This window comes from Salvelinus fontinalis, unplaced genomic scaffold, assembly GCF_029448725.1.
Source record: "Salvelinus fontinalis isolate EN_2023a unplaced genomic scaffold, ASM2944872v1 scaffold_0155, whole genome shotgun sequence".
Taxonomy (NCBI): domain Eukaryota; kingdom Metazoa; phylum Chordata; class Actinopteri; order Salmoniformes; family Salmonidae; genus Salvelinus; species Salvelinus fontinalis.
Genome location: NW_026600364.1, coordinates 260,442 through 280,671, shown reverse-complemented (window position 1 = coordinate 280,671; position 20,230 = coordinate 260,442). Strand labels below are relative to the sequence as shown.

The 20,230-nt window shown below is 41.7% G+C and overlaps 1 protein-coding gene and 26 non-coding genes across 27 annotated transcripts; 3 read left to right on the top strand and 24 right to left on the bottom strand.

The window, feature by feature from the left end:
- Positions 1-8: 8 nt before the first annotated feature.
- trnaq-uug (transfer RNA glutamine (anticodon UUG)) lies at positions 9-80 on the bottom strand. The gene has a single exon. It is a non-coding gene; the product is annotated as a tRNA-Gln (tRNA).
- Positions 81-839: 759 nt separating this feature from the next.
- trnaq-uug (transfer RNA glutamine (anticodon UUG)) lies at positions 840-911 on the bottom strand. Its single transcript has one exon. It is a non-coding gene; the product is annotated as a tRNA-Gln (tRNA).
- A 115-nt stretch (positions 912-1,026) lies between these two features.
- Positions 1,027-1,098, bottom strand: trnaq-uug (transfer RNA glutamine (anticodon UUG)). The gene has a single exon. It is a non-coding gene; the product is annotated as a tRNA-Gln (tRNA).
- A 573-nt stretch (positions 1,099-1,671) lies between these two features.
- On the bottom strand, positions 1,672-1,743 carry trnaq-cug (transfer RNA glutamine (anticodon CUG)). The gene has a single exon. It is a non-coding gene; the product is annotated as a tRNA-Gln (tRNA).
- Positions 1,744-1,858: 115 nt separating this feature from the next.
- trnaq-uug (transfer RNA glutamine (anticodon UUG)) lies at positions 1,859-1,930 on the bottom strand. The gene has a single exon. It is a non-coding gene; the product is annotated as a tRNA-Gln (tRNA).
- A 573-nt stretch (positions 1,931-2,503) lies between these two features.
- trnaq-cug (transfer RNA glutamine (anticodon CUG)) lies at positions 2,504-2,575 on the bottom strand. Its single transcript has one exon. It is a non-coding gene; the product is annotated as a tRNA-Gln (tRNA).
- A 115-nt stretch (positions 2,576-2,690) lies between these two features.
- Positions 2,691-2,762, bottom strand: trnaq-uug (transfer RNA glutamine (anticodon UUG)). The gene has a single exon. It is a non-coding gene; the product is annotated as a tRNA-Gln (tRNA).
- Positions 2,763-2,877: 115 nt separating this feature from the next.
- Positions 2,878-2,949, bottom strand: trnaq-uug (transfer RNA glutamine (anticodon UUG)). The gene has a single exon. It is a non-coding gene; the product is annotated as a tRNA-Gln (tRNA).
- A 572-nt stretch (positions 2,950-3,521) lies between these two features.
- Positions 3,522-3,593, bottom strand: trnaq-cug (transfer RNA glutamine (anticodon CUG)). Its single transcript has one exon. It is a non-coding gene; the product is annotated as a tRNA-Gln (tRNA).
- A 115-nt stretch (positions 3,594-3,708) lies between these two features.
- trnaq-uug (transfer RNA glutamine (anticodon UUG)) lies at positions 3,709-3,780 on the bottom strand. The gene has a single exon. It is a non-coding gene; the product is annotated as a tRNA-Gln (tRNA).
- Positions 3,781-3,895: 115 nt separating this feature from the next.
- trnaq-uug (transfer RNA glutamine (anticodon UUG)) lies at positions 3,896-3,967 on the bottom strand. Its single transcript has one exon. It is a non-coding gene; the product is annotated as a tRNA-Gln (tRNA).
- Positions 3,968-4,727: 760 nt separating this feature from the next.
- Positions 4,728-4,799, bottom strand: trnaq-uug (transfer RNA glutamine (anticodon UUG)). The gene has a single exon. It is a non-coding gene; the product is annotated as a tRNA-Gln (tRNA).
- A 573-nt stretch (positions 4,800-5,372) lies between these two features.
- On the bottom strand, positions 5,373-5,444 carry trnaq-cug (transfer RNA glutamine (anticodon CUG)). The gene has a single exon. It is a non-coding gene; the product is annotated as a tRNA-Gln (tRNA).
- Positions 5,445-5,559: 115 nt separating this feature from the next.
- On the bottom strand, positions 5,560-5,631 carry trnaq-uug (transfer RNA glutamine (anticodon UUG)). Its single transcript has one exon. It is a non-coding gene; the product is annotated as a tRNA-Gln (tRNA).
- A 134-nt stretch (positions 5,632-5,765) lies between these two features.
- Positions 5,766-5,837, bottom strand: trnaq-uug (transfer RNA glutamine (anticodon UUG)). Its single transcript has one exon. It is a non-coding gene; the product is annotated as a tRNA-Gln (tRNA).
- Positions 5,838-5,952: 115 nt separating this feature from the next.
- trnaq-uug (transfer RNA glutamine (anticodon UUG)) lies at positions 5,953-6,025 on the bottom strand. The gene has a single exon. It is a non-coding gene; the product is annotated as a tRNA-Gln (tRNA).
- A 946-nt stretch (positions 6,026-6,971) lies between these two features.
- Positions 6,972-7,043, bottom strand: trnaq-cug (transfer RNA glutamine (anticodon CUG)). The gene has a single exon. It is a non-coding gene; the product is annotated as a tRNA-Gln (tRNA).
- Positions 7,044-7,798: 755 nt separating this feature from the next.
- On the bottom strand, positions 7,799-7,870 carry trnaq-cug (transfer RNA glutamine (anticodon CUG)). Its single transcript has one exon. It is a non-coding gene; the product is annotated as a tRNA-Gln (tRNA).
- A 115-nt stretch (positions 7,871-7,985) lies between these two features.
- Positions 7,986-8,057, bottom strand: trnaq-uug (transfer RNA glutamine (anticodon UUG)). The gene has a single exon. It is a non-coding gene; the product is annotated as a tRNA-Gln (tRNA).
- Positions 8,058-8,630: 573 nt separating this feature from the next.
- trnaq-cug (transfer RNA glutamine (anticodon CUG)) lies at positions 8,631-8,702 on the bottom strand. Its single transcript has one exon. It is a non-coding gene; the product is annotated as a tRNA-Gln (tRNA).
- A 115-nt stretch (positions 8,703-8,817) lies between these two features.
- On the bottom strand, positions 8,818-8,889 carry trnaq-uug (transfer RNA glutamine (anticodon UUG)). Its single transcript has one exon. It is a non-coding gene; the product is annotated as a tRNA-Gln (tRNA).
- A 134-nt stretch (positions 8,890-9,023) lies between these two features.
- Positions 9,024-9,095, bottom strand: trnaq-uug (transfer RNA glutamine (anticodon UUG)). The gene has a single exon. It is a non-coding gene; the product is annotated as a tRNA-Gln (tRNA).
- Positions 9,096-9,227: 132 nt separating this feature from the next.
- trnaq-uug (transfer RNA glutamine (anticodon UUG)) lies at positions 9,228-9,299 on the bottom strand. Its single transcript has one exon. It is a non-coding gene; the product is annotated as a tRNA-Gln (tRNA).
- A 979-nt stretch (positions 9,300-10,278) lies between these two features.
- On the top strand, positions 10,279-10,350 carry trnaq-cug (transfer RNA glutamine (anticodon CUG)). The gene has a single exon. It is a non-coding gene; the product is annotated as a tRNA-Gln (tRNA).
- A 335-nt stretch (positions 10,351-10,685) lies between these two features.
- Positions 10,686-10,759, top strand: trnai-aau (transfer RNA isoleucine (anticodon AAU)). The gene has a single exon. It is a non-coding gene; the product is annotated as a tRNA-Ile (tRNA).
- A 332-nt stretch (positions 10,760-11,091) lies between these two features.
- Positions 11,092-11,163, top strand: trnaq-cug (transfer RNA glutamine (anticodon CUG)). Its single transcript has one exon. It is a non-coding gene; the product is annotated as a tRNA-Gln (tRNA).
- A 2,160-nt stretch (positions 11,164-13,323) lies between these two features.
- LOC129843528 (exosome complex component RRP45-like) lies at positions 13,324-20,201 on the bottom strand. Its single transcript, XM_055912291.1, has 12 exons — positions 20,024-20,201; positions 19,629-19,723; positions 18,898-19,017; positions 18,698-18,800; positions 18,184-18,321; positions 17,846-17,928; positions 17,043-17,175; positions 15,547-15,635; positions 15,239-15,385; positions 14,890-15,035; positions 14,533-14,605; positions 13,324-13,592 (listed from the first exon to the last, which is right to left on the bottom strand). Exons 1-12 carry the CDS (start codon positions 20,087-20,089, stop codon positions 13,520-13,522), a joined length of 1,266 nt encoding a protein of 421 aa, XP_055768266.1. The 5' UTR covers positions 20,090-20,201; the 3' UTR covers positions 13,324-13,519.
- Between the last annotated feature and the right edge of the window lie 29 nt (positions 20,202-20,230).

Below are 20,230 nucleotides of genomic sequence, written 5' to 3'. Positions count from 1 at the left end.
AGCTAGGAAGGTTCTATCGAGATTTGAACTCAGATCACTGGATTCAAAGTCCAGAGTGCTAACCATTACACCATAGAACCATAATCTTAACCAAATTTGGATTTTTACAGAAAAAAATGGACAGTCGTTCCTTCACTTGTTGCAAATTCTTTCAACTGACAACAATATTTGGACAGCTATCTTCTAGTTCAACAAGGAAGAATTATTCACATGGTAGGTCCGACCAAGACTTGAACTCAGATTGTAGGATTCAGAGTCCTGAGTGATAACCTTGACAGCACAGAACCCTGTAATCAATACTCTGGGATGGGTTCAGATTTGCTCTCCTAGGTTCTCCGGAAAAACAGAGAAAATATTTTCTGGCCATAAACGGTATCAACTGGGCTACCCTACCATGTAACAACTTGTAAGTCCACATATTTCCAACACGATTGATGTGATGAGGGTGAAAAAAATCTGAAATATTTTCGGTTCATTGGGAGGTAGCAAGTTCTCAATTAACAAACCTACTAGAACTCATAGTATGCATTTCCTGTAGGCTAGCCATTCATGTGTACCAAAGACTGCTCATCAACTCCCACCCACTTGTTTCTTTCACACACGACAATTTTAAAGTTGACAGGAGAGGAGTATGTCACTGCAAAATAAAGGTAGGTTCTACCGAGATTTGAACTCGGATCATAGGATTCAGAGTCCTGACTGCTAACCATTACACCATAGAACCCTGTACATAAATGTTATTGAAGTGTTCAGATTTTCCTGTCATTTGTTCACCCGATTAACAGCAAGAGATGAGATTATTGGTAGGCCATGTGAATAATTCAGCACAAAAGGTAGGAAGGTTCTACCGAGATTTGAACTCGGATAACTGGATTCAAAGTCCAGAGTGCTAACCATTACACCATAAAACCCTGTACACAAATATTATTGAAGTGTTCAGATTTTCCTGTCATTTGTTCACCCGATTAACAGCAAGAGATGAGATTATTGGTAGGCCATGTGAATAATTCAGCACAAAAGCTAGGAAGGTTCTACCGAGATTTGAACTCGGATCACTGGATTCAAAGTCCAGAGTGCTAACCATTACACCATAGAACCATATTATTAACCAAATTTGGAATTTTACAGAAAAAAATTGACAGTCGTTCCTTCACGTGTTGCAAATTCTTTCAACTGACAACAATATTTGGACAGCTATCTTCTAGTTCAACAAGGAAGAATTATTCACATGGTAGGTCCGACCAAGACTTGAACTCAGATTGTAGGATTCAGAGTCCTGAGTGATAACCTTGACAGCACAGAACCCTGTAATCAATACTCTGGGATGGGTTCAGATTTGCTCTCCTAGGTTCTCCGGAAAAACAGAGAAAATATTTTCTGGCCATAAACGGTATCAACTGGGCTACCCTACCATGTAACAACTTGTAAGTCCACATATTTCCAACACGATTGATGTGATGAGGGTGAAAAAAATCTGAAATATTTTCAGTTCATTGGGAGGTAGCAAGTTCTCAATTAACAAACCTAATAGGCACTCATAGTATGCATTTCCTGTAGGCTAGCCATTCATGTGTACCAAAGACTGCTCATCAACTCCCACCCACTTGTTTCTTTCACACATGACAATTTTAAAGTTGACAGGAGAGGAGTATGTCACTGCAAAATCAAGGTAGGTCCTACCGAGATTTGAACTCGGATCGTAGGATTCAGAGTCCTGAGTGCTAACCATTACACCATAGAACCCTGTACATAAATGTTATTGAAGTGTTCAGATTTTCCTGTCATTTGTTCACCCGATTAACAGCAAGAGATGTGATTATTGGTAGGCCATGTGAATAATTCAGCACAAAAGCTAGGAAGGTTCTATCGAGATTTGAACTCAGATCACTGGATTCAAAGTCCAGAGTGCTAACCATTACACCATAGAACCATAATCTTAACCAAATTTGGATTTTTACAGAAAAAAATGGACAGTCGTTCCTTCACTTGTTGCAAATTCTTTCAACTGACAACAATATTTGGACAGCTATCTTCTAGTTCAACAAGGAAGAATTATTCACATGGTAGGTCCGACCAAGACTTGAACTCAGATTGTAGGATTCAGAGTCCTGAGTGATAACCTTGACAGCACAGAACCCTGTAATCAATACTCTGGGATGGGTTCAGATTTGCTCTCCTAGATTCTCCGGAAAAACAGAGAAAACATTTTCTGGCCATAAACGGTATCAACTGGGCTACCCTACCATGTAACAACTTGTAAGTCCACATATTTCCAACACGATTGATGTGATGAGGGTGAAAAAAATCTGAAATATTTTCGGTTCATTGGGAGGTAGCAAGTTCTCAATTAACAAACCTACTAGGCACTCATAGTATGCATTTCCTGTAGGCTAGCCATTCATGTGTACCAAAGACTGCTCATCAACTCCCACCCACTTGTTTCTTTCACACACGACAATTTTAAAGTTGACAGGAGAGGAGTATGTCACTGCAAAATAAAGGTAGGTCCTACCGAGATTTGAACTCGGATCGCAGGATTCAGAGTCCTGAATGCTAACCATTACACCATAGAACCCTGTACATAAATATTTTTAAAGTGTTCAGATTTTCCTGTCATTTGTTCACCCGATTAACAGCAAGAGATGAGATTATTGGTAGGCCATGTGAATAATTCAGCACAAAAGCTAGGAAGGTTCTACCGAGATTTGAACTCGGATCACTGGATTCAAAGTCCAGAGTGCTAACCATTACACCATAAAACCCTGTACACAAATATTATTGAAGTGTTCAGATTTTCCTGTCATTTGTTCACCCGATTAACAGCAAGAGATGAGATTATTGGTAGGCCATGTGAATAATTCAGCACAAAAGCTAGGAAGGTTCTACCGAGATTTGAACTCGGATCACTGGATTCAAAGTCCAGAGTGCTAACCATTACACCATAGAACCATATTATTAACCAACTTTGGAATTTTACAGAAAAAAATTGACAGTCGTTCCTTCACGTGTTGCAAATTCTTTCAACTGACAACAATATTTGGACAGCTATCTTCTAGTTCAACAAGGAAGAATTATTCACATGGTAGGTCCGACCAAGACTTGAACTCAGATTGTAGGATTCAGAGTCCTGAGTGATAACCTTGACAGCACAGAACCCTGTAATCAATACTCTGGGATGGGTTCAGATTTGCTCTCCTAGGTTCTCCGGAAAAACAGAGAAAATATTTTCTGGCCATAAACGGTATCAACTGGGCTACCCTACCATGTAACAACTTGTAAGTCCACATATTTCCAACACGATTGATGTGATGAGGGTGAAAAAATCTGAAATATTTTCGATTCATTGGGAGGTAGCAAGTTCTCAATTAACAAACCTACTAGGCACTCATAGTATGCATTTCCTGTAGGCTAGCCATTCATGTGTACCAAAGACTGCTCATCAACTCCCACCCACTTGTTTCTTTCACACACGACAATTTTAAAGTTGACAGGAGAGGAGTATGTCACTGCAAAATAAAGGTAGGTCCTACCGAGATTTGAACTCGGATCACAGGATTCAGAGTCCTGAATGCTAACCATTACACCATAGAACCCTGTACATAAATATTTTTAAAGTGTTCAGATTTTCCTGTCATTTGTTCACCCGATTAACAGCAAGAGATGAGATTATTGGTAGGCCATGTGAATAATTCAGCACAAAAGCTAGGAAGGTTCTACCGAGATTTGAACTCGGATCACTGGATTCAAAGTCCAGAGTGCTAACCATTACACCATAAAACCCTGTACACAAATATTATTGAAGTGTTCAGATTTTCCTGTCATTTGTTCACCCGATTAACAGCAAGAGATGAGATTATTGGTAGGCCATGTGAATAATTCAGCACAAAAGCTAGGAAGGTTCTACCGAGATTTGAACTCGGATCACTGGATTCAAAGTCCAGAGTGCTAACCATTACACCATAGAACCATATTATTAACCAAATTTGGAATTTTACAGAAAAAAATTGACAGTCGTTCCTTCACGTGTTGCAAATTCTTTCAACTGACAACAATATTTGGACAGCTATCTTCTAGTTCAACAAGGAAGAATTATTCACATGGTAGGTCCGACCAAGACTTGAACTCAGATTGTAGGATTCAGAGTCCTGAGTGATAACCTTGACAGCACAGAACCCTGTAATCAATACTCTGGGATGGGTTCAGATTTGCTCTCCTAGGTTCTCCGGAAAAACAGAGAAAATATTTTCTGGCCATAAACGGTATCAACTGGGCTACCCTACCATGTAACAACTTGTAAGTCCACATATTTCCAACACGATTGATGTGATGAGGGTGAAAAAAATCTGAAATATTTTCGATTCATTGGGAGGTAGCAAGTTCTCAATTAACAAACCTACTAGGCACTCATAGTATGCATTTCCTGTAGGCTAGCCATTCATGTGTACCAAAGACTGCTCATCAACTCCCACCCACTTGTTTCTTTCACACACGACAATTTTAAAGTTGACAGGAGAGGAGTATGTCACTGCAAAATAAAGGTAAGTCCTACAGAGATTTGAACTCGGATCGTAGGATTCAGAGTCCTGAGTGCTAACCATTACACCATAGAACCCTGTACATAAATGTTATTGAAGTGTTCAGATTTTCCTGTCATTTGTTCACCCGATTAACAGCAAGAGATGAGATTATTGGTAGGCCATGTGAATAATTCAGCACAAAAGCTAGGAAGGTTCTATCGAGATTTGAACTCAGATCACTGGATTCAAAGTCCAGAGTGCTAACCATTACACCATAGAACCATAATCTTAACCAAATTTGGATTTTTACAGAAAAAAATGGACAGTCGTTCCTTCACTTGTTGCAAATTCTTTCAACTGACAACAATATTTGGACAGCTGTCTTCTAGTTCAACAAGGAAGAATTATTCACATGGTAGGTCCGACCAAGACTTGAACTCAGATAGTAGGATTCAGAGTCCTGAGTGATAACCTTGACAGCATGGAACCCTGTAATCAATACTCTGTGATGGGTTCAGATTTACTCTCCTAGGTTCTCCGGAAAAACAGAGAAAATATTTTCTGGCCATAAACGGTATCAACTGGGCTACCCTACCATGTAACAACTTGTAAGTCCACATATTTCCAACACGATTGATGTGATGAGGGTGAAAAAAATCTGAAATATTTTCGGTTCATTGGGAGGTAGCAAGTTCTCAATTAACAAACCTACTAGGCACTCATAGTATGCATTTCCTGTAGGCTAGCCATTCATGTGTACCAAAGACTGCTCATCAACTCCCACCCACTTGTTTCTTTCACACACGACAATTTTAAAGTTGACAGGAGAGGAGTATGTCACTGCAAAATCAAGGTAGGTCCTACCGAGATTTGAACTCGGTTCGCAGGATTCAGAGTCCTGTGTGCTAACCATTACACCATAGAACCCTGAACATAAATGTTATTGAAGTGTTCAGATTTTCCTGTCATTTGTTCACCCGATTAACAGCAAGAGATGAGATTATTGGTAGGCCATGTGAATATTTCAGCACAAAAGCTAGGAAGGTTCTAACGAGATTTGAACTCAGATCACTGGATTCAAAGTCCAGAGTGCTAACCATTACACCATAGAACCATATTATTAACCAAATTTAGAATTTTACAGATAAAAATGGACAGTCGTTCCATCCTGTCATTTGTTCACCTGATAAACAGCAAGAGATGAGATTATTGGTAGGCCATGTGAATAATTCAGCACAAAAGCTAGGAAGGTTCTACTGAGATTTGAACTCGGATCACTGGATTCAAAGTCCAGAGTGCTAACCATTACACCATAGAACCCTGTACATAAAAACTATTGAAGTGTTCAGATTTTCCTGTCATTTGTACACCCGATTAACAGCAAGAGATGAGATTATTGGTAGGCCATGTGAATAATTCAGCACAAAAGTTAGGAAGGTACTACCGAGATTTGAACTCGGATCACTGGATTCAAAGTCCAGAGTGCTAACCATTACACCATAGATCCCTGTACATAAAAATTATTGAAGTGTTCAGATTTTCCTGTCATTTGTTCACTCGATTAACAGCAAGAGATGAGATTATTGGTAGGCCATGTGAATAATTCAGCACAAAAGCTAGGAAGGTTCTACCGAGATTTGAACTCGGATGACAGGATTCAGAGTCCTGACTGCTAACCATTACACCATAGAACCCTGTACGTAAATGTTATTGAAGTGTTCAGATTTTCCTGTCATTTGTTCACCCGATTAACAGCAAGAGATGAGATTATTGGTAGGCCATGTGAATAATTCAGCACAAAAGCTAGGAAGGTTCTATCGAGATCTGAACTCAGATCACTGGATTCAAAGTCCAGAGTGCTAACCATTACACCATAGAACCATATTCTTAACCAAATTTGGAATTTTACAGAAAAAAATGGACAGTCGTTCCTTCACTTGTTGCAAATTCTTTCAACTGACAACAATATTTGGACAGCTGTCTTCTAGTTCAACAAGGAAGAATTATTCACATGGTAGGTCCGACCAAGACTTGAACTCAGATTGTAGGATTCAGAGTCCTGAGTGATAACCTTGACAGCACAGAACCCTGTAATCAATACTCTGTGATGGGTTCAGATTTACTCTCCTAGGTTCTCCGGAAAAACAGAGAAAATATTTTCTGGCCATAAACGGTATCAACTGGGCTACCCTACCATGTAACAACTTGTAAGTCCACATATTTCCAACACGATTGATGTGATGAGGGTGAAAAAAATCTGAAATACTTTCAGTTCATTGGGAGGTAGCAAGTTCTCAATTAACAAACCTACTAGGCACTCATAGTATGCATTTCCTGTAGGCTAGCCATTCATGTGTACCAAAGACTGCTCATCAACTCCCACCCACTTGTTTCTTTCACACATGACAATTTTAAAGTTGACAGGAGAGGAGTATGTCACTGCAAAATCAAGGTAGGTCCTACCGAGATTTGAACTCGGATCACAGGATTCAGAGTCCTGAGTGCTAACCATTACACCATAGAACCCTGTACACAAATATTATTGAAGTGTTCAGATTTTCCTGTCATTTGTTCACCCGATTAACAGCAAGAGATGAGATTATTGGTAGGCCATGTGAATAATTCAGCACAAAAGCTAGGAATGTTCTACCGAGATTTGAACTCGGATCAGTGGATTCAAAGACCAGAGTGCTAACCATTACACCATAGAACCATATTCTTAACCAAATTTGGAATTTTACAGAAAAACATTGACAGTCGTTCCTTCACGTGTTGCAAATTCTTTCAACTGACAACAATATTTGGACAGCTATCTTCTAGTTCAACAAGGAAGAATTATTCACATGGTAGGTCCGACCAAGACTTGAACTCAGATTGTAGGATTCAGAGTCCTGAGTGATAACCTTGACAGCACAGAACCCTGTAATCAATACTCTGGGATGGGTTCAGATTTGCTCTCCTAGTTTCTCCGGAAAAAAAGAGAAAATATTTTCTGGCCATAAACGGTATCAACTGGGCTACCCTACCATGTAACAACTTGTAAGTCCACATATTTCCAACACGATTGATGTGATGAGGGTGAAAAAAATCTGAAATATTTTCGGTTCATTGGGAGGTAGCAAGTTCTCAATTAACAAACCTACTAGGCACTCATAGTATGCATTTCCTGTAGGCTAGCCATTCATGTGTACCAAAGACTGCTCATCAACTCCCACCCACTTGTTTCTTTCACAAACGACAATTTTAAAGTTGACAGGAGTATGTCACTGCAAATTCAAGGTAGGTCCTACCGAGATTTGAACTCGGATCGTAGGATTCAGAGTCCTGAGTGCTAACCATTACACCATAGAACCCTGTACATAAATGTTATTGAAGTGTTCAGATTTTCCTGTCATTTGTTCACCCGATTAACAGCAAGAGATGAGATTATTGGTAGGCCATGTGAATAATTCAGCACAAAAGCTAGGAAGGTTCTATCGAGATTTGAACTCAGATCACTGGATTCAAAGTCCAGAGTGCTAACCATTACACCATAGAACCATAATCTTAACCAAATTTGGATTTTTACAGAAAAAAATGGACAGTCGTTCCTTCACTTGTTGCAAATTCTTTCAACTGACAACAATATTTGGACAGCTGTCTTCTAGTTCAACAAGGAAGAATTATTCACATGGTAGGTCCGACCAAGACTTGAACTCAGATAGTAGGATTCAGAGTCCTGAGTGATAACCTTGACAGCACAGAACCCTGTAATCAATACTCTGTGATGGGTTCAGATTTACTCTCCTAGGTTCTCCGGAAAAACAGAGAAAATATTTTCTGGCCATAAACGGTATCAACTGGGCTACCCTACCATGTAACAACTTGTAAGTCCACATATTTCCAACACGATTGATGTGATGAGGGTGAAAAAAATCTGAAATATTTTCGGTTCATTGGGAGGTAGCAAGTTCTCAATTAACAAACCTACTAGGCACTCATAGTATGCATTTCCTGTAGGCTAGCCATTCATGTGTACCAAAGACTGCTCATCAACTCCCACCCACTTGTTTCTTTCACACACGACAATTTTAAAGTTGACAGGAGAGGAGTATGTCACTGCAAAATCAAGGTAGGTCCTACCGAGATTTGAACTCGGTTCGCAGGATTCAGAGTCCTGTGTGCTAACCATTACACCATAGAACCCTGAACATAAATGTTATTGAAGTGTTCAGATTTTCCTGTCATTTGTTCACCCGATTAACAGCAAGAGATGAGATTATTGGTAGGCCATGTGAATATTTCAGCACAAAAGCTAGGAAGGTTCTAACGAGATTTGAACTCAGATCACTGGATTCAAAGTCCAGAGTGCTAACCATTACACCATAGAACCATATTATTAACCAAATTTAGAATTTTACAGATAAAAATGGACAGTCGTTCCATCCTGTCATTTGTTCACAAGATTAACAGCAAGAGACGGGATTATTGGTAGGCCATGTGAATAATTCAGCACAAAAGCTAGGAAGGTTCTACCGAGATTTGAACTGGGATCACTGGATTCAAAGTCCAGAGTGCTAACCATTACACCATAGAACCACATTCTTAACCAAATTTGGAATTTTACAGATAAAAATGAACAGTCGTTCCTTCCTGTCATTTGTTCACCCGATTAACAGCAAGAGATGAGACTTGGTAGGCCATGTGAATAATTCAGCATAAAAGCTAGGAAGGTTCTACCGAGATTTGAACTCGGATCACTGGATTCAAAGTCCAGAGTGCTAACCATTACACCATAGAACCATATTCTTAACCAAAGTTGGAATTTTACAGAAAAAAATGGACAGTCGTTCCTTCACGTGTTGCAAATACTTTCAACTGACAACAATATTTGGACAGCGATCTTCTAGTGCAACAAGGAAGAATTATTCACATGGTAGGTCCGACCAAGACTTGAACTCAGATTGTAGGATTCAGAGTCCTGAGTGATAACCTTGACAGCACAGAACCCTGTAATCAATACTCTGTGATGGGTTCAGATTTACTCTCCTAGGTTCTCCGGAAAAACAGAGAAAATATTTTCTGGCCATAAACGGTATCAACTGGGCTACCCTACCATGTAACAACTTGTAAGTCTACATATTTCCAACACGATTGATGTGATGGGGGTGAAAAAAATCTGAACCTTATCGACTCCCACCCACTTGTTTCTTTCACCGGAAAAAACTGAGAAAATATTTTTTGTCCAGAAACGGTATCAACAAAAAAAATCTGCGTTTTAATTAGCAAATGTAGTTATTGTATAATTTACACTGAACAAAAATATACATGCGTGTGGTTCTTTTACAAATCAAACATCTCTAAGCCCTATTAATGAGATTTGGGCTACCGATGTAAACGGAGCCTTACATGTTTCATGCTTTTCGACCTGTCCCCAAATTAATTAAAATGGTTCAGTTTTTGTTTTGATATTTTAACCTGCGTGACGTGATCGCGTTTTGTGTGTGGGGGGGGGGGGGGGGGGGGGGCAAAATACATTTATGCACGATAGCGCACGCGCGCAGCCGGTCTGGGCAAGGTGTTAGAGTTCGACCAACAGTTTAAAGTAATACAGAAATAATTGGTATTTCAGTTGTGGTTGTGATAGTTTGATTTATATATCAGTCACGTTTTTTATGTACTTTCCTTTCAGAACGGACCAGGAACAACCTTGTCACAGTCAAAACTTTTAATCTTTTAATCCTAAACTATTAGTAAGCAGTTAGTGCTATACGTGGTATGTGGTTCTATGGTGTAATGGTTAGCACTCAGGACTCTGAATCCTGCGATCCGAGTTCAAATCTCGGTAGGACCTATCAGGTTTTTGCGACTAATTAAATTTAGTCTTCTGCGAGGAGCAAACTGCTTTGATACCCTCCATCTAATGTTAGCCTCTATTTAACCTATTGAGCCGGTGTCGGAACGACATTGGCCTCTTTCTGACAAGATCTTTCATGCCAAGTGAGGTGAAAGCCTGGTAGAGACTCAAATAACACTAACCAACAAGAAATTCCTAATATGAAGGTAATATGGTAAGTTAATAGTAGTCCACTACTCGCTACTCCAAAAAGAGTCAAACAAACGTTTGCAAAGGTTTTTTCTAACTACGTTATTTGCGTTGGAAATACGTAAATGTTCACACACTACGAAGGCCGGTTAGCTCAGTTGGTTAGAGCGTCGTGCTAATAACGCGAAGGTCGCGGGTTCGATACCCGTACTGGCCAACATAATCTTTTTCTCTCGAGTTGGACCATGAGCATTCATAACACGTGCCTCCTGTAAACTGGCGTCCTTCAACACGGAATCTCAACTGAAACAAGTAAGTTTGTAACTTGCATTTTCAAATTCGGAGCGGTTTTCCCCTCTAAAATCGTGAGGGTGTTGATATTTTCTGGTCTAACACTTCTACGTAACTTTTCAATGTCAGTTCCTAGTTCCTTAAAAGGAATTCCTTGCGACATTTGAATAACAACATGCGGAAGAAGGCGCAAACGACGCATACAGTGCCTAAATACATGTCATTTAAAATTTCCTTTCAGTCCATACTGCAACAACAGGTTCTATGGTGTAATGGTTAGCACTCAGGACTCTGAATCCTGCGATCCGAGTTCAAATCTCGGTAGGACCTGCCTTGGTTTTGCGGATGAACACACACTTGTCTTCACTTGGAAGGTTGATGCTGTATCATACAACCTGTTGTGAATGTTATTGTATTTCTTAACAATTAACACAAAATATTCACACACCATCAAAGTCATTACGAACAACATAAATCTGCCTTTTATAGTGTGACTCACTCCTAGAGCCTCCTTTGCTATCTGCCAGTCAAATAAAACTATATATATATATTTTTTTTTACATTGTCTACATTTTGTTTACAGTGTAAAAAGGTATTTATAAACTGTGTGGTTCAAGCCCTGAATACTGATTGGCTGACAAAACATATGTTTTTACTGCTCTAATTACATTGGAAACCAGTTTTTAATAGCAATAAAGCACCTCAGGGGTTTGTGGTACACAGCCAATATACCACAGATAAGGGCTGTATCCAGGCACCTGAAGCATCAACCACGCAATGCATCGCGCCTAAGAACAGCCCTTAGCCGTGGTATATTGGCCATATACTACACCCCCTCGAGCCTTAAGTAAAAACAGTGGCACAAAAGAGTGACATATCCTTTCCATCCAACACATTTTTATTGAAGTGCATATATAGTGTATGCTTCAGGCGGTGCCTTCCTGCCACCCAGGACCTCCATACCAGGCGGTGTCAGAGGAAGGCCCTAAAAATGGTCAAAGACTCCAGCCACCCTAGTCAGACTGTTCTCTCTTCTACCGCACGGCAAGTGGTACCGGATCACCAAATCAAGGACCAAAAGACTCCTTATCAGCTTCTACCCCCAAACCATAAGACTCCTGAACATCTAATCAAATGACCACCAGACCCCTCTTGTACACTGCTGCTACTCTCTGTTTATAATCTATACATAGTCACTTTAACTCTACCTACATATTACCTCAATTACCTGGATTAACCGGTGCCCCCTCACATTGACTCTGTAGCGGTACCACCTGTATATAGATTGTTATTTTACTGCTGCTCTTTAATTATTTGTTTAATTTCTTACTTTTTTTTAGGTATTTTCCGTAAAACTGCATTGTTGGTTAAGGGCATATAAGTAAGCATTTCACTGTAAGGTCTGTTGTATTCAGCGCATGTGACAAATAACATTTGATTTGATACACTGTGTATGCTTCAGGTGGTGCCTAATAAACAATACATCTACTGTGTATGCTTCAGGTGGTGCCTAATAAACAATACATACACTGTATATGCTTCAGGTGGTGCCTAATAAAAAATACATCTACTGTGTATGCTTCAGGTGGTGCCTAATAAACAATACATACACTGTGTATGCTTCAGGTGGTGCCTAATAAACAATACATCTACTGTGTATGCTTCAGGTGGTGCCTAATAAACAATACATCTACTGTGTATGCTTCAGGTGGTGCCTAATAAACAATACATCTACTGTGTATGCTTCAGGTGGTGCCTAATAAACAATACATCTACTGTGTATGCTTCAGGTGGTGCCTAATAAACAATACATATACTGTGTATGCTTCAGGTGGTGCCTTACAAACAATACATCTACTGTGTATGCTTCAGGTGGTGCCTAATAAACAATACATATACTGTGTATGCTTCAGGTGGTGCCTTACAAACAATACATCTACTGTGTATGCTTCAGGTGGTGCCTAATAAACAATACATCTACTGTGTATGCTTCAGGTGGTGCCTAATAAACAATACATATACTGTATATGCTTCAGGTGGTGCCTAATAAACAATACATATACTGTGTATGCTTCAGGTGGTGCCTAATAAACAATACATCTACTGTGTATGCTTCAGGTGGTGCCTAATAAACAATACATCTACTGTGTATGCTTCAGGTGGTGCCTTATAAACAATACATCTACTGTGTATGCTTCAGGTGGTGCCTTATAAACAATACATCTACTGTGTATGCTTCAGGTGGTGCCTAATAAACAATACATCTACTGTGTATGCTTCAGGTGGTGCCTAATAAACAACACATACACTGTATATGCTTCAGTTGGTGCCTTATAAAAAAAAAAAAAACATTTACGGCAAGGTTCCCCAACTGGCTGAATTTGAATTTGGCCCGCGGGTGGTTTTATTGGGCCCCTAAAAGTTTCTGAGCAAAAAAACAAAATATTTTTTCATGGTTGGAGACAAAAGACTGTAAAAACACCAGGAAAACATCTTCCAAGTTATTTTAATTTTGGAAATCTGTTCAAGTATTCTCACACATAATAGAGACAAGTGTTTGTATACAAATGTAAGCATGGTTTGAAATTATTGTTTCAGTCATATATTTTGGGGCTTCTTGTGGTCAATTTCCAGTCTACTGTTTATTTGTATTTATGTTCCATCCGCTCAAAAAAAAAAACATATTTCACTTCCTCTTCTTCTTTTTCTGCTGCTTGGAAGCTACTGCCCCCTGTTGGTTAGAGCTCGAGGCCTTCTCCCTGAGAGAGAACATAAAGTCTGGTACATTTCTTCCTCAAAGTAAAGCACAACTTCAATTGTAAAAAGGTTACTGTTTTCATGATGAGACTAATGTATAATATACACATGAAATGAGCATCAATATATCTGGTTCTCACTAGATCAGAAGGATGTTTTGTAGTTTTTGATAAAAACCCAACCTTACATTATAACTTCAATGGTTTGCATTTACAACAGCAGTGAGACAATGTGCTTGTGGGTGGAACAAAAAAAATACATCCGTCTGAAAGTGAAGGTGTCATTTATATGGAACTTGTGTGGTGTGTATTTGGTGTGTATTTGGTGTGTAATCTGTATAAAAGCCCTTTCCAGTACACAACACACTGATGTCACGGACAGATGCACACGACTCTTGGCTGCAGTAAGAAAATCAGCACCATCTGCACCCATTCAACAGTCCAGACCTGCGCTTTTATTACTTCTAAACAAAATACGTTTTTGGGGTTCTCATACGCTTACAATGATGTTTTGATTCTTGCTTGAACCGTCGCTACGATTATATTTGGTTGTGATCTTTGCAACAAACAAAAAAACTATTTTAGATGCAGCAGTTGGCAGCTAGAAAGCTATCCCTTATTTACAAAGGTTGTAGCAAAAGCTACCCAAAGAGCCATTTTACTGGTGTTTTTGAAGTATAATGCAGTTGATTTGCGATGATGACACAAACTTTATATTAAGCAGGACATACGTACAAGCCGTAAAATCCTATTATAATACACACGTACTGTCAAATGCACTCATAAGCAACATGTAAATAGAGGCCTTTATTACTGGTGTTCTATAAGAACTCCCCGGGGTTCTGCCACCAACTTGCGCGCATCGCCCTCCTGAGGCAATGTTTAGAGACACACAACGGGGTTCTATAGAACCCAGAAGAAAAAAATATAAAGTGTCACTTACTTTGTTGTCACCTGGTTCAAGATGACAACGTCCTCCTCCTCGCTGTCACTGTTTGAGATGACCACCACGTCACCTAGGAAACACAATCACACATAAGATGAGATGTAGCTTTATTGATCGTTAACTTAAAATAACAGAAAAGTGCCTTTATGCTCACAAACCAACCAACCAACCCCCCCCCCCATCCAGAGTGGCTGGAGCCAATGGGTCAGGGGCAGCTCAGCATCCCTGGAGCAATTGATTCATTCTTGTAGCCTGGTTCCAGATCATGACCATAGAAGACAGCACAAACAGATCTGGGACCAGGCTAGTCAGTTTCACTCACCCAAGGAAAACAAAACTTAGGCAAATAGTTACCTCTCTCCTTTTCCTCATGTCCCTCTTCCAACTCCATGGTCTCTTCTTCCTCCTCCTCCTCTTCCTCTTCCTCCAGACCCCAGGAGTTCTCTATCCCCTCCCCCACCTGGCCTGTACCTGGAGCAGTTAACACTGGAGAGGGAACGCTGTCCCACGGTTGGTTAAGGACTAGAGTCTAGAGTAAACCATGGATCAGTAGCATTGAGAAAACAGACAACAAGAGTGCAGGCACACCAAGTCACTCGCTCACTAACTCACTCGCCCACAAACCATGACCCCCCTGGAGAAAATAGAGTCTAATACTACAAAATTATTCAGAGTAAATTCAAGAATTTCTTTGAAGGGATACGTTTGGGGTGGGACCTCAGCTCTCTGGACGATCTCATTGGCCTTCTCCTTGACGTCACTCATTTCCACAGGTGACACGTCTGTTTTCAGCGCTGTGATTCGCTCCTGGGGCAACGACTCTGCGAAGCCAAACTTACCCCCAGTTTTTCTGAAAAACCAATATTCAAAAATAACTTTATTGGAATCAGAAAACGACATGACACCGAAGTAGCAACACCAGATGAGGTTTATAGAAATGGCTTTCCACTAGATAGCACAGCCACAAAGTCAAAATGAACGTTAACGAGACCAAGTTGACGTCACCCCCACCTGGCCTTCTTGTCGTTCGCCAAGGCTTTGTTGATTAGCTCTGTGATCTCTGACACTTTGACACTAGCGATCTTACTGCACCTGAGGACCTGTACAAACACAGCATGCTTTAGAGATACAATTCACAGTGAAGTAGCTAGTGTACACTAGTATCCATCCTGAATATTATCAGCCCCCTGGCCTACCAAAGCCATGGTTATGATATCTAGACAAGTATTTAGCATGCTGATTTGCGGGTAATATGTGCCGTTGTTGTGGACGTGGGTAGGCATCCCGGGTCTGCCCGTACAGGGACAAGGATCCAGAGTGGTATTTGCTCCCCAGTACCCGCCTGGTCTTTTGAGCAGCTGTCTGTATCTCTATGGCTCCCCAGTACCCGCCTGGTCTTTTGAGCAGCTGACTGTATCTCTATGGCTCCCCAGTACCCGCCTGGTCTTTGAGCAGCTGACTGTATCTCTATGGCTCCCCAGTACACGCCTGGTCTTTTGAGCAGCTGACTGTATCTCTATGGCTCCCCAGTACCCGCCTGGTCTTTGAGCAGCTGACTGTATCTCTATGGCTCCCCAGTACCCGCCTGGTCTTTGAGCAGCTGACTGTATCTCTATGGCTCCCCAGTACCCGCCTGGTCTTTTGAGCAGCTGACTGTATCTCTATGGCTCCCCAGTACCCGCCTGGTCTTTGAGCAGCTGACTGTATCTCTATGGCTCCCCAGTACCCGCCTGGTCTTTTGAGCAGCTGACTGTATCTCTATGGCTCCCCAGTACCCGCCTGGTCTTTTGAGCAGCTGACTGTATCTCTATGGCTCCCCAGTACCCGCCTGGTCTTTTGAGCAGCTGACTGTATCTCTATGGCTCCCCAGTACCCGCCTGGTCTTTGAGCAGCTGACTGTATCTCTATGGCTCCCCAGTACCCGCCTGGTCTTTTGAGCAGCTGACTGTATCTCTATGGCTCCCCAGTACCCGCCTGGTCTTTGAGCAGCTGACTGTATCTCTATGGCTCCCCAGTACACGCCTGGTCTTTTGAGCAGCTGACTGTATCTCTATGGCTCCCCAGTACCCGCCTGGTCTTTGAGCAGCTGACTGTATCTCTATGGCTCCCCAGTACCCGCCTGGTCTTTGAGCAGCTGACTGTATCTCTATGGCTCCCCAGTACCCGCCTGGTCTTTTGAGCAGCTGACTGTATCTCTATGGCTCCCCAGTACCCGCCTGGTCTTTGAGCAGCTGACTGTATCTCTATGGCTCCCCAGTACCCGCCTGGTCTTTTGAGCAGCTGACTGTATCTCTATGGCTCCCCAGTACCCGCCTGGTCTTTTGAGCAGCTGACTGTATCTCTATGGCTCCCCAGTACCCGCCTGGTCTTTGAGCAGCTGACTGTATCTCTATGGCTCCCCAGTACCCGCCTGGTCTTTTGAGCAGCTGACTGTATCTCTATGGCTCCCCAGTACCCGCCTGGTCTTTGAGCAGCTGACTGTATCTCTATGGCTCCCCAGTACCCGCCTGGTCTTTGAGCAGCATGATGCCTCCACTAGACTGGATGGAGCAGATCTCTCTGTGTTTGTTCATGGCTATCATCAGAAGGCCGTCCATCACACGCTCCTCACGCTCACACGGGTCAACCAACAGGTAGGTCCTGGAGCAGAGGGAGAGGGGATATGAGATAGGACATAGAGAGCAGTGGAGAGAAGGAGAGCAGGAGAGGAAAGGGAAGAGAGCAGTGGAGAGAAGGAGAGCAGGAGAGGAAAGGGAAGAGAGTAGTGGAGAGAAGGAGAGCAGGAGAGGGAAGAGAGTAGTGGAGAGAAGGAGAGGAAAGGGAAGAGAACAGTGGAGAGAATGAGAACAGGAGAGGAAAGAGAACAGTGGAGAGAAGGAGAGGAAAGGTAAGAGAGTAGTGGAGAGCATGAGAGGAAAGGGAAGAGAGTAGTGGAGAGCATGAGAGGAAAGGGAAGAGAGCAGTGGAGATTGAGAACAGGAGAGGAAAGGGAAGAGAACAGTGGAGAGAATGAGAGGAAAGGGAAGAGAACAGTGGAGAGAATGAGAACAGGAGAGGAAAGGGAAGAGAGCAGTGGAGAGAATGAGAACAGGAGAGGAAAGGGAAGAGAACAGTGGAGAGAATGAGAGGAAAGGGAAGAGAACAGTGGAGAGAATGAGAACAGGAGAGGAAAGGGAAGAAAACAGTGGAGAGAATGAGAACAGGAGAGGAAAGGAAAGGGAAGAGAGGCAGAGAGAGAACTGCAATGACAGCCATCCCTGTCTGATAGTGATATCAAACATACAGGTGATCTTATATAACACGGACCTACCCTTGTTGGAAGAAGGAGAAACTAACACAGATGGGCATGTGGTAGATGCTAAGGGGAAGGGGGTCTCTCTCCTCTGTACTGTACTGTGGAAAAGACACATGAAGGGTTAAATCATTATAAATTGGGGTTGTGTTCATTAGGGCATGCAACAGATGACATTTTTAAAACATTTCGCATCGCATTACAAAAATGTGTGTCTTATTAGACAAATCCAGGTGGTCCCTCCCTGTTTCAGTCAGTTTGGTTCCTAATTAACACTACCCAGGGGTGTAATCAATGTCAAAGATTGTTGCCATGGCATTAGTTGTCGGTAGCGTCGCCCACACCCCTCTCCTCACCACAGTGACTTCCTCTCCCTGGATGCCCACATCGGGCCGTCTGAAGTGACAGAGGGCCGCGATGGCAGCAATGCTGGCAGCGTCCATCAGGTTACCATCGTGGTTCAGCAAGTGGACGTCCACCCTAATCTGCCACACCTGGAGATACACAGACACACTCTAATTACACAGACATTGATCTGTACCACATCTGGAGAGATAGACAGGTAGATATAGACATTATAGATCTGTACCACACCTGGAAAAATACAGGTAGATAGGCATTATAGATCTGTAGCAAACCTTGGAAGACCAGTAGATATACACTGAGTGTACAAAACATTAAAAACACCTTCCAAATATTGAGTTCCTGTCAATTCAGGAAGTAAACTGAAATAACAATTATCTTCAATGCAGAACATTTCAAATTGGAATTTGGTTTACTTTCTGAATTGACTGGAATTGAAACCCAATTTGGGGACTTTCGTTCACAGCCTTTATGCCAAACTTCAGGTGTGTGTGTGTTTGTGTGTACCTTCTCTCCAGACACCACACACAGAGACTCTGTGTCTATACACTTGGAGTTCCTGAGGCATCTCTCCAACTGTCTGTTCAGCTTCACCAACAGCTCTGACTGCCTAGAGAGAGCGAGAGATCAAGACGGGGACGACAACCATACTAGCCATATTCACATAACCTGCAATGTGTGAAGTAAAAACATAGTAGGACTCTTACCTGCCCATCTCAAATGACGGTGAAGCCATGGGAGACAGCTCAATGTTGAAGAACATGATTCCTTCATTCGGTCGGTTCTCTTTCGGAGTAATGAGCTCACAGGACACCTGGGCCATGATCCTGGAGGTTAGGAACACACCATTTGTTTGAATTTAACCTTTATTTAACGAGGCAAGTCAGTTAAGAACAAATTCTTATTTACAATGACGGCCTACCCCGGCCAGATACAGCCTGGATTCAAACCAGGAACTGTAGTGACGCCTCTTGCACTGAGATGCAGTGCCTTTGACCGCTGCACCACTCAGGAGCCCAAACTTAATCTCAAACCGCCCTAGCCTCTACCACCGTCACCTACGCTGCTTTATAGATCTGAAAGGATGGATGGGTATATGGCAAAACAATCAGATAGCAAGGTACAGCGAATGCCATACTTGTATCCAGTCCTTTCAGATTTATGCAAACTTAGTGCAAACGCCTGCCATGTTAGTAGCAAGAAAGCCAACTCCACTAAGAATGGCTACTGCAGTGGTTGTCAACCATTTTCGGTTACTGTACCACCAAGGGCATTTGGCTTTGCCTGGTGCACCCCGTCATCTACATTTTAGCAGTAAGCCATTGGTCTTCTCAACTATCCGCTTTAGATAGGCCAGTAGCTTTGGTTGAGAGCCACTGCTCAACTGCACTTTCTTTGCAGCTGTACTTAGTCTGCCTCCAAAGGCAGGAACACTCGCCTCGTCTTCCCCAGGTCAACAAAGCAGCAACCATAATCTGTCCCGAACGAGATCTTGATGCTCCTGTAGTCATAGGTCTGTCTCCCATCCAAACGCTGCAGGTACAAATTATTGAGTGAGATTATTTATCGTAAATATTTATAGCTAATATAGGAATGATGTATCTATAGATAATTAGCTAGCTAGGTAGCTCAAGTTTACAACAGGTTATGTACAATGACCCGGAACTCTTAACAAACTCTGTAACGTTGGTAGATAGAGATAGACACTGTACAATATTTTAGTTTGGGTTCCCACATCTAAATTGGCCATTTATGCCAGCTAACTAGCATATCTGGCTATCTCAGCTAGCACGTTTCATTCACATACAAGGCTACACAAAATGCATCAGCTACCTTTTTTTCTTCAATAGCTTTTAGTAAAAAGTCTCGCTCGCAGTTTGATAACGGTGTATCTCTCATGTTGGCTGTTTATGAATTGTATATTGCTATGCCGATGTGTTTTTTTGTCAACATGTGTTCACGTTTCAACAATCATCAACACTCATGAACTCAGCTCCGGAAGAGCAACATAGAAGTCACAATAAATCACAATAAAAGTAA